This window comes from Mustela lutreola, chromosome 4 (genome assembly GCF_030435805.1).
Source record: "Mustela lutreola isolate mMusLut2 chromosome 4, mMusLut2.pri, whole genome shotgun sequence".
Classification (NCBI taxonomy): domain Eukaryota; kingdom Metazoa; phylum Chordata; class Mammalia; order Carnivora; family Mustelidae; genus Mustela; species Mustela lutreola.
This window is the reverse complement of record NC_081293.1, coordinates 161839811-161851938: the sequence shown is the minus strand read 5'-3', so window position 1 is coordinate 161851938 and position 12128 is coordinate 161839811. Positions and strand designations below refer to the sequence as shown.

The 12128-nt window shown below is 40.4% G+C and overlaps 1 protein-coding gene across 14 annotated transcripts in view; it reads left to right on the top strand.

The window, feature by feature from the left end:
- ELMO1 (engulfment and cell motility 1) overlaps positions 1–12128 on the top strand; it is a 526731-nt gene that overhangs the window by 172164 nt on the left and 342439 nt on the right. For all 14 annotated transcript variants that reach the window (XM_059171566.1, XM_059171573.1, XM_059171568.1 and 11 more), the window contains 2 exons: positions 2812–2847; positions 10426–10525. In XM_059171566.1, coding sequence (XP_059027549.1) covers positions 2812–2847; positions 10426–10525 — 136 coding nt within the window. The remainder of the gene's footprint in view (positions 1–2811; positions 2848–10425; positions 10526–12128) is intronic.

Sequence of the window (12128 nt, the reverse complement as noted above, 5' to 3'; positions counted from 1 at the left end):
GCAGGGAACCTGATGCAGGGCTCTATCCCAGCGCCCTGGGATTATGACCTGAGCCAAAGGCAGATGCTTAATGACTGAGCCACCCAGGTGCCCCCAGGGGAAAGACTTTTATACAGAAGAGGAGGAAGCAAAACAAAGCAATTATTTGACTGGCTGCAACTTAGAGTCTGGCTGGGTGTTTGTGATTGGTTACCCATAGATAGCGTTTTTTGTTTTTTGTTTTGTTTTCTTTTGTTTTGTTTTTCAACCTTATAGCATTTACAGGCTTAGATTTTGGTTTGCTTACATAGGCCTCCAGCCTCAGGGCCACCCCAGTTAATGGCCTCCTTGTTTAATTAACTGAACAGTTCCCTACCTACTGGAAGAGTGGCAAGATCAAGTCTCACACTTGTCTCTGTTGTGTCCAGATTGCACCTTTGCACCAGGTGTTCCGTCTTTTCCTGATTGCGTTCCGTACGAAATGATTCCTTAAGGGTTTCCTTTTCTCTCCTGATTTTGGCAAGATTTAAGATGATAGGTCAGCCGCTTTTAGAATATCCTCCAGTTTGGGTTTGTTAAAAGGGAATTCATTACAGGTGATTTTTAGGAAACAATAAAAGCCTGGCTCTCACACAGATATAAAACTGGACACGTGTTCAAACAGTTTTACTCCCGTGAGGTGAGGGAACAGGGCAGATGTTTCAATGGTTTCAAAGTAGAAGTCAAAAGGGCACCAATTCATGTGAAGCAAAGGGATGTTGAAATCAATTGTAAGTAGAGGCAAACTGCATTTTCACCTACAAGGAGGAAGTCCATAAAATCACTGCGAGACGGGACTACATGTACATAGTCACCAGCTGCCTACACTTAGAGACAACTGGGCTGGCGTCTGAGACCTGGGAAGAGAACGCACAGCTTCCCGTTGGAACACAGGTGTCTTTATCTGCAGGTTTATCCTGTGTTGGTTTGTTGTTGTAAACCCATATTGTACATCTTTGGCTGGAATATCACCAATGCTTGTGGTTTCTCCATTACAGCCTGTGGATGGACTCGATGTCTTATCACTGGTGTTCACTTCGACTGCTTAAGAGAGCACTTTCCTGGAGTCTCTCCTGTAACACGTTTACCTCACCTTGTAATTAATAAATAATTTTGGAATGGTTTTGGGAGGGAGGATAGAAAAGAGTACAAATCAGATTTGAATGTTTTCCCGCAGAGATTTGGCTCTGCAACAGTATCAGCACGCCACTCTTTGAAACAGTGGACTCATTTGGTCCTGTTTAATTCAGTAAGCTGTGATCTGCCACTGTTATTATTTATTTTGGTGCACAGTCTGTCCCAGATTTAACTATGGAAGCTTCAAGCAGTGTTCTGTGCCCTTCTGACCTGTCTCCCATTATTCTCTGGGCACTTCGTTCCTTTCTGGCTCAGGGAGCTGTTCCAGGCTTATCTAGAACTTTCCTTACTTCAGTCCTGGCAGGAGTCATTTCTACAAGGAACCCAGTTCCTTTTAGTGGACGGTAGTGCTCAGCCCTTGGGAGGTGGCCCACCCTCTGCTCAAGTGTGCCTCCCTGTGGTGGGCTGGTCACCTACTACTTCTACCCTGCCCAGCGGCTTTTTGAGTGGGGGAAGGAAGGAAGCTGTTAAGTTTTTTGTTTTTTTTTTCAAAGACAGGTCAAGGTAGGGGATGGGAGGAGGAAGAAGATGACTATATGCATTTTTTATACCTTCTCCCCTGCCCCTGATTTACCAAACACAAGATCTGATCTCCTGTGGTCAGTTAGGTTTCTGAAGTGGTTACATTTTATGTGGATGAAAATGAAACTTCACTTCATCTGAAGAGCCAAATCATTCATCAGCTGCTTATTATCTACTCTGCACAGACCTGACATAGTACTCAGTCACGGTGAAGGCCTCTGCCTTTAGGGAGCTGGAAGAAGAGTGAGATGTCCTGCCTAAGTCATACTACAGCTGATGTTTCTCTTAGCACGTGGGGGTATGAGTGCCGCCCTCAGTCTGGTCAAGGAAGGAGAATCAGAGGTCATGAAGGGTTCCCAGAGGAGCCTGGAAGCTGGGGAGTTTGGAATAGAACTTAGCTAGTTGGACAAGCTGGTTAGATGGGAAGGGTATTCAAAACAGAGGGAAAAACATACTTAAGACCAGAGAAATATGGCAGACTGGAGGGATGGGAAGTGATTTGATAGGATGAACATCACTTGTTTCCTCATCTTCTTGACCTCAGTTTTTAAGAAGCATAGTGGTCCTTTCTTGCATTTTTTGCAGGGTACTATCACAGAGCTCCATCTGTTGTCCAAGATTAGTGCCGTATCTTGTGATACCTTCCCTGCAAAGAGGCAGTCTTTTCTCAAGAAAAGTCAAGTGGAATTAGTGGGCATTTTCCCAAAGAAAGATAATCAATTATTTATTCAGTGTTGAGCTTATACTTAAGAATTGGTCTGGTACTTTTTGGCTCCACTTTTTTTTTTTTTCCCCATTGAAAATATGCCTGGTCTTATATCTAGGGATTTTCTCCCCTCTGAACACATACTCACTCTGATCTAAATGGAGTGTTCTGGTTGTCTTTACTCTTAAATTAATGCAGCGGGTTGGTTACAGTAGTTTAATTCCTATCTTCGATTGTTTCTTATCATCGGGGGAACACCAGTTTATTACTTCGAATAATGTTTTGAAATGAATAAAGTCATTTACATCATGGCAGTTACATCTCCCCTATATGTAATCCTGACCTTTCTTCAAGATATGTTCTCTGTGTAAAAATTATTGCTTTCAAACATGCTCCTCATATGTTTTTTTTTTTTTCAAATTTTGCAGACGATACCAGAAATTGCAGAAGATCATGAAGCCTTGGTAAGAATTTATGATCAATTAATATAGACGATGTAACACTTCTTCTCTGCATAATTAAATCCTGTCCTCTGACTGACCTTATAACTATGTATCTAGATATTTTGAGTAAGTGATTTTTTTTTTTTTTTTTTTTTTTTGCTTGTTTGATATTCTTACTAACAGGTTCTTCAAAATCTTATCCCCCCCCCCCCCTTTCTTTTGGTTGATCGTCAGAGGATTTTTTATGTTTGTCGCCACACAATGATTAAAACAGAATTGCTATCCTTTTCTGGGAGCAAGGCTAGGCATAATTTTATGTATTACTTTAAACAAAAACTTCCTTTTTTGTGCCTATCTGATGTTCAAAGTTAAGAGTCTTTGATTTTCTTCAGTGGCTCAGTATGAAAAAGATCCACATTAAAAAAAAAAGTTCAGGATTGAAGTATGGTATGAAAATTATTTACTCGGAGTCTCAGAAAGTGTTCAGTCCCCTATCAAGTGAATTGCATGATAATTGTGTCTGGAGATCTCAGAACTTCTTTCTTAGCGCTTTTCCTCCTCAGTGCCTTTCTTGTCCACTGAACAAGGTGAGTCCAAACAGGGTCTAACAAACTCTCTCCAGTGGGCAGAACAAATTTCCATTTTGCCAAGTTGTTAAGCAGATAGTTTCAATTTGAGAAGCAAAACTGAGCAACATCTGAAAATGTGTGTCTTATTTTTTCAGTCCTCAGAGAAAATTCCAATCACCTTCAAGTACATAAAACTGGTCTAAGTCATTCACCTTCCCCTACCCTTCCACATAGAAAAGAAAGTATATACTCCTTAGTTACTAAATCCTAATAAAGTGGAAAGCACTACTGAATTTTTAGGGTAAAAATTTTTAAATATTCTTTTGATATATGTATTTAATATAGTAGGCACACTTAATGGTAATGGCAATAGAAGCCCTCTTTTATGAGCGTTTGTTCTGGGCACTGTCTCAATGTTTACACTCATTACTTTTAATCCACACTTCTATCCACCGCACAAGATCAGTATAATGAGAATTATTTCACTGACGCAGAAGTTAAAATCGGGGTGGAGATGGGACTCAAACTGAGATTTTCTCTAGCAACCTCATACAACTTACTAGTGTTGAGGAATTTGGGGGCTCTGAAGCCAGAGTAATTTTTTAAAATTTATCTGCCAATAATTTTAATCTTTTGGTATGTAGGGATGCTGGAAGTATGACTACCTGTGAACCACGATTTTCATTTATTAAGCATAGAATAAATCAGTGTTGAGGGCCTTCATTCTGGTAATGGCAGAATATCTTAATTAGACTATTACGGATAGCAATTACAGAATCTGGACAAAGTAGTGTAAACAAAAACACCTAAAAATAACTGCTTGAAGGAACTGGATAGCAACCCAAAGTAGACAGAAAGAAGGAGGTCAGCCCTTGGAAGAACAAATGAGTCTCAGATGAGATTTATGTGTTTGTAGCTTTTCCCTGAAGATCCCCGCTCCTGCAGTTATAATGCATGAAGTGGCTGAAAGCCTGAGTCTTGCTTGGTAGGACACTAAGAAGGTATAGTTTGGGGCTGATGGAACAGCTACCTCATGAGGCGAAATCCATGAAAGGAGGGAAGTTCAGAGGATATGAGACCCTGTGTCTACATACATCCACCTGTAAAATTGGCCCAAGTCAGCAGTGTGAATGTACATGTGTGTGAGTGTAGATGTGTGTGATAAACCTGGGGGGCCTGGTAAAAACAGCAACTGGAAATGAAAAGAATTGAGAAGAGTTTTAAACTGCCACTCACTACAGAATTTGGGAGTTTGATTCTAGCTAGGTTTGTTCCTGCTCTAACAAAACATTCTTCAGAAGAATAAAATTAAAATTTTGAGACTTGGTGGTCTTTTTTCCCAATGTTCAGAATATAATAATAATAAAAAAAAACTAGATATGTGAAGAAGAAGAAAAGATGACTCATTCTTAAGAAAAACAAAATAGGGGCACCTGGGTGGCTTAGTAGGTTAAAACCTCTGCCTTCGGCTCAGCTCATGATCCCAGGGTCCTGGGATCGAGCCCCGCATTGGGCTCTCTGCTCAGCAGGGAGACTGCTTTCCCCTCTCTCTCTCTGACTGCCTCTCTGCCTACTTGTGATCTCTGTCTGTCAAATAAATAAATAAAATATTAAAAAAAACAAAATAAAGCAAGTACCAGAATCTGAGCCTGAGATGACCCAGGTGTTGGAATTAGCAAATGAAGATTCTAAAGCAACGTTTGTAACTATATTAAAAGAAGAAAGTATTTCTGTGATGTGTGCACAGATGAGAAGTCTTGGCAGAGAAATGGAAACCATAAAAAAATAACCAATTGGAGATTATAAAACTGGAAAGTGTAATACTTAAAATGACAAATTCATTGTATGGGAGTTGAAGATGGCAGAAGAGATAGTAACCTCGAAGACGTGTCAGTACAAATTGTTCAGTCCAAAGAATAGATAAAATGAATAGAGAGTAATTGATCTGTGAGATTGTAACAATTGATTTAAACCACATTTAATGGGGGTCTCAGAAAGAGAGAAGAGAGTGAAGCAGAAAAATATTTGAGGAAATAATGACAGTTTCCAAAATTTGTTGGAAAACATAAATTTATAGAGCTAAGAAGCTCAGTGATCCTAAGTGGGGTAAGTAGGAAACTGTTATCTGGAAATATTATAGTCAAACTTTTGAAATTTAAGGAATTTATTTATTTATTTAGATTGAGTGTGAGCTGGGGGGTGGGTGGGGAGGAGAAGGGCAGAAGGAGAGAGAGAATCCCCAGCAGATGCTCTGTTGAGCATGGAGCCGGACCCTGGACTCGATCCCACAACCCTGAGATCATGACCTGAGCCAAAACCAAGAGTTGGACACTTAACTGACTGAGCCATGCAGGTGCCCCCAGCACAATATCATTTTCTAAAAGGAAATTGCAAACCAATCCTAAAACTTGAAATGTGTAGGACCTAGAATAGGCAAAACAGCCTTGGAAAAAGCAACAAAGATGAACCAAGTTGGAGGATTTCATTAACTGACTTTAAGACTTCCTATAAAGTTACTAATACACTACAGTTTGCTACAAGGGGGTAGACAGATCAAAGGAACAGAATAGAGTCCAGAACTGATTTTCAGTTAGATTTTTAAAAAAGGAGCCAAAAGAACGTTTGCATACGAGTCAGGCTATGAAAATGAAGGCAAGGGTGATTTAGCAATTTTTTACCTTTTATGTATATAATTTTTACCACATACAAGAGAAAGCATTTGGAAAAATTCAAAGGGAGAACTATAATTCAAAAAATTCAAAATCAGAACTCTATTTATTAACTTTGGGAGTTAAGGATATAGTGAGTGTGACTTACTGATGACTTTAAAAGTGGCCTTTACTTCCAGCTTCTCTCTACCTCTGCCTGGAATGGCACCCAGTCAAAACATTTGGAGGCACTATTCTTTTATAAATTTAGCTGCTTAAATTTGAAATGCTTCAAGATTGGCTGTATTTAGTTGGAATGAAGATGGTCTCTACTGAGTTGATGAGAAACATTTATTTGAATCGTTCCAACACACATGGTGTGTTGGCTGTGACATGTCTCTCACCAGAATGTAAGTTTGCAGTAGGCTTAATTTGTGGCAGTCGGTACTGCAAAATCTTTAGCTTAGCACTTTATAAAAAAACAAATAAAGCAAACAAATAAAAGTGCTCCTGCATGTGCCATGTGGTTGGGTTTTACTCATAACCCTTTTAGCCTTGATCTTGTGCACGTGGCATTGACTTCAAAAGAGAGCCTTTCTCCTGCCTTTGCCTTTGGAGCCTCAGTCTCTCCTCTAGGGGTGAGAGTCAACATCTATGTCGGGGTTCAATAAGGGCTTTTATAGCTGCATCATTTGAAATTAGATGATTGATTTGGAATGTAATAAAATTTTAGCATGGCCATTTCTCTTTTCAATTGAGGATTTGAGTGTGAATTAAAAAAAAAAAAATTCTCTCCTGTGGAAACCTAGTATGCCATCGAGCAACCAGTCACAGAGAATTATATATATGTTATATATGCACTCTCTCTATATGTAAGAGTATTATATATGTATGTGTATATTTTATAATGTAATAAATAATATAACCCATATATTTAATAATATCTTTATATGATAAATAATATAAAATGGAATTGTATGGTCTGATAACATATACAGTATATTTTTAAGTATGTGTATAAATAAGATATTATTACATAATATTTCTATAAAATATGAATACAAATCATACAACACTTATATACAATGTTATTAGATGGACCTTGGGAGCTATCCCTACTCTGGGCATCTTAGTGTGTGATGTGGAAGGAGCTTCTCCCACTTACCAATCAGTCACACTTATGGAAGACAGCAGAGCACAGAAAGGCCTATCGACAGTTGCAGAAATAGCACTCCACCTCCTTCACAACCCTGGAGATTGAAATCCTGGGCCCAAAAGCAAAGCTTTGCAGATCTGGAAACCAAGTGATACCTTTTCTCTTTCTCTCCATCTTTCTTCCCAAGTCCTTGCAGCCTGTCTGAGGAGTCCGCGGGCAGAGTTCCAGAGCACTTGAGGAAGCAGGACAATCCCTAGAGGTTACTAAGGTCGCTCAGATTATGGGTCCTTCCAGTGGGGACCAGGGTCATTTTACCTTCGGATAATTAGAGAGCATAAATATTACTTATATTTTGTTTCTAAAGCAGCTAAGGAAAACGAACACCTTCTCTGTTCTCACTCTCAGCTAGCTCCAGGGGGTGTAAAGAAGGGTTTGGTTGCAGTAGCGTGTGCTTTCCTTTGTCACTGTCTCAGTGCTGGTGCTGTGAGTGACGAGACGAGGCCGTGTTTCCACTGTCCAGAGGCCGCGGGTGCCATTCTCCAATGTCATTTACATGGGAGTCTTGTAGAGTTGAGATCTTTGAGCTTGCCAGGTGTAAGCAAATAGTAATGATTAGTTACCATATGCTTGTTTTCCCCCTTTTTAAGCAAAAAAGAAAATAAATTCGCTGATAATGGTGATGACTAATGTTATAATAAAGCAATGCATTAGCTAATACTGTTTACTGTGAGTACTGTACATTATCATGTAATAACGTTTTCACAGCAATACTAATGCCAACACACTTTATTAATAAGTCTTACTAATTGCTTTTATACCTGACTCTCTTATTTTCCTGAGGCAGTTTCCTTCTTTTTTTGTTTTATTTTTCCCCCTAAGCTGACATCTGGATTTTCTTGTGATTCATCGTAGAGTCATTTCTGGATTTTTTTTTTAACCTCTCTTGCTACTCTTTTTAACCCCTTTTTCGTCTTTCTACTGGTTATATATTCTGCTTCAAGTACGTTTGGGCTTTTTGGTTTGGAATTTATTTTGGGGGGCGTGCCACCTGGGGATCACCTGTGAGATTGGTATTGCCCGTCTGGGACTCAGAGAAGCCTTTAAAAAAAAGTAGTTCTTGCCTGAATGGTTTGGCTTTCCTTGCTTTCCTCTCCCACCCACACAACACCCTCCCCCACTCACAGCCCCCTGGCTCCAAGGACAGAGAATCCTTGACACAACGAAGGCAAACATTTGAAGATCTTGGACTTTGTTTACCTTCCTACAAGATGACTTTTGTGTAATGGATCACAACTAACGCGTGTTGCTACTATGCTACACACTGCGGGAAGGGCTTGAAGCCTCGTGGCTTGTTCTGTTCCCCCAGACATCTCTGAGTCAAGTATCACCACCACCACTGTCAGTAAGGAAACTGAGGCACAGGCTGAGTCTGTAATTTGCCCGTCGAGCGCTGGAGAGGAGACTGCTGTCTGACTCCACGTAATGGTGTCTATCCGTTCCATCCCCTCCTCTCTGATCTCTGGTAGCTTCGGATCACGGTCTTCTCCTGACAGCCTCGCAGCCTCTGAAGTGAGGCAGAATTCCCAAGGTCATGCCCGAGGTCATGAGCCCCTCTCAGGAGACTGACGAAGCTGTTTTCAAAGAAATGGGAGTCTGTTTTCTGTTCTGTTAGCACAAAATAGATAATAGCACAAAATAGTCTAAATAGCACAAAACAGTCTAAACATTCCATGAGCCTTTGTAGTATAGCAGTTGTGGCATGACGGAGTCTTAGAGATTCAAAATCTGAGCAACCTGCTTCATTTATTTATTGTTTTAAATCAAGCGCGTGAATCTGCGAGGTTGCAGGTTGCGTACATTGCAGACATCCTGGGGGGTCTCATTCAGGGTACTTGGAGAGAGTACTCACCTTGAGACTTAACACTGATGACGATGGGTTACAGTAGAGGTGAGTTTCTATAAAAGATTCTGAGTGTCTGTTAAGTGTTGTTTTGAGAACATTAGAAACCAGGGTATTGTCTGATCAGGGACAGGAGTGGAGCTGTTTTAAAAGGATAGTGCTTTTGCCTGAGTGTGTCTGATCTCTGTTTTGATTTCTAACCCACACATTAGACCCTCCAGACAGCCCTCCAAATCACAGCAAGTCTATGGCCAGCAAATAATGATTATTTTCACAGATAGTCTATAAAGATAAAATGTAGTATGCCTGGGTAGCTCAGTCAGTTAGGTGGCTGCTTTTGGGTCAGGCCATGATCCTAGGGTCCTGGAATTGAGTCCCTGCATCAGGCTTCCTGCTCAGTGGAGAGCCTGCTTCTCCCTCTCCCTCTGCCTGCTGCTTCCCCTACTTGTGATCTCACTCTCTGTTAGATAAATAAATAAAATATTTAAAATAAAGATAAAATGCTGGCCAGTGTAATATAGAAATGAATATGTTTACTTGCATATATATTTGTATCTGTGTGTTTGTGTGTGTGTAAGCACTCCTCCAAACACACACACATGCACGTGTATATATAGACTGCTCAAATCCTCTGCAAGGTGCTAATACTCTGACTAGAATTATTTCTGATTATTAGCTACCCGTGAATAATAAAAGAAGCACATTGCCCTCTCTTGGCTGAGAAGCTTTAAGCGATCTTTCACTGAATACTTACATGCTACACATGTTATTAAGTACAGTACAAATAGTCCTGTGTTAAACAGGTGTCACTCTTCAGTTTTTCAACTGGGAAGACAGAGGCTCAGACATATTAGGGAATAGCCCAGTGAGACATAGCTTATCAGAGTGAGAGTCAGTAGGAGTTCAGTTCTGTGCCACTGAGGCCCTGGCTTTCTTTGTAAAGTCCACCAGCCTCCTTCCCTTTAAATCACTTTTTAAAAAAAAGATTTTATTTATTTATTTGACAGAGAGAGACCACAAGTAGGCAGAGAGGCAGGCAGAGAGGGAGAGGGAAGCAGACTCTCTGCTGAGCAGAGAGCCCCATGCAGGGCTCAATCCCAGGACCCTGAGATCATGACCTGAGCCGAAGGCAGAGTCTTAACCCACTAAGCCACACAGATGCCCCTTGACTCACATTTTTGATGAAGTTTCCTATAGCGCAGCTGTTTATCTCAGTGATATTTCACAATTCTGTTGTATTCACTTTTCTAAAGCTTTCTCACTTCTGTGCCTGTCCTTGGGCTCAGCTCTTGGCCCGTCTCCATTAATCCTCTTTGTGTTTTCCAGCTTTGGAGACATGCTGTCCTTCACCCTGACGGCCTTTGTTGAGCTGATGGACCATGGAATAGTGTCCTGGGATACGTTTTCAGTGGCATTTATTAAGAAGGTAATGCAGACTGTGCTTTTCTAAGGCTTCAATTACTTTCATGCTGCTGTGCTTTGGAGAATATTGTGTCATTGTGTCCTTTGGTTTCTTTGTGTTAAAGGTAGGTGTGGTGTTGAGAGTATAATGAATATGGGGGTCTGGGCACCTAACTCCTATGTGGAGATGACATCGTCCCCCCACCAGGATCGTAAGGGCTGGGATGTGAGAACCCACAGTCAAGGGAAATCAAGGTGTCATATTGTTAACACCCTCAGACGCAGTCCCTGTGGATTCCCTGTCCAGGACTTGGTTGTTTTCAAGACCTAAGCAGAGTTCCTTCTGTTCTTCTTAAACCTTCTGCCCTCAATGAGGTATTCAGGGATCAGGAAAGAGGCAGAGTATATTGATCTCTTACATCCATGAGTTTAAAGCAGGGATGTAAGAGAAGGGGGTGTGCTTAGTTTCATCTTCTTAGGTTGAGCTCACTTACTTGTAATCACAGTGCAATAAAGTCTCTGGAATCGGAGCCTCCTTCTTTAGGAGGGAGCTAATAAAGGGCTGGAAAAGTGGACTTGGTGTGGGAACATCTCCCACCATCCCTGCAGTTGCGTTGTGTTAAGACGCATTTGCAAACTTTTAATTCTGTTTACAGTCTTTGAACAACAAGTAAGTAGTTCTACCTTGATAACTCCTAAATATGATGTTGGATCATGGATCATTATTATTTAATAACTTATTTTTCTTCTCTCTGTAATTGTGAAATGATTTATAAGAGTATTGGCATTTTTCTTCCTATCGTTGTATTGGCAGTAAAGAGGTGTTTGGAATTCATTAATTTATTTTATAAGGATAGATTTCTTGGAAGAGTTTTTAAAATAAAGACTTCCAGAGAATCTGTGAAAAAGCTGGAAAGTCAAAGCGAAATCCAGAAGAGCCACTTGAAATTTTTAAACCTTTTATGTTGAAATCATGTAGACTTATAGAAAAGTTGTACAAAATAATACAGAATGTTTCCATATGCCCTTTATCCAGCTTCCCCTAGGTTAACATTTTGCATAATGATGGTACAGTGAACAGTGGTGCGATACCATTACCATTTTTATTTTGGCTTTGCCAATTTTTCTCATAATGTTCTTTGTCTGGTTAAGGACCTGATCCAGGATCCCACATTGGGTTTAGTTGTCATGCCTCCTTAGTGTCTTCCAATCTGACAGTTCTTCCATTATTCCTGGTCTTTTATGACTTCGATAGGTTTGAAGAGTACCAGTCACTTATTTTGTAGAATGTCCTTCAATTTGGATTTGTTTGATATCCGATGGTTAAATTAAGGTGGTGCATTTTGGCAAGAATAGCAGAGAAGTGATAATTGTGTCCTTGTCAGCACATTGTAGTGGGGTACATGATGTCAACAGGTATTAGTAATGGTGACGTTGACCTTGATTATGTGGTTGAGGTGGTTATCTCCTGGATCCCCTTGTCATGAAGTTACGTTTTTTAATTTCTTTTGAAATTAATCCAGCTCTTGAAAGACATACTGCCTTGAACTGAATGGTACAGGAGAGCCCTAGTCAGCTAAGTGAGGTGTTGGGAATGGAAGCTCCAAAGATCAGATGCTTGCATGTCT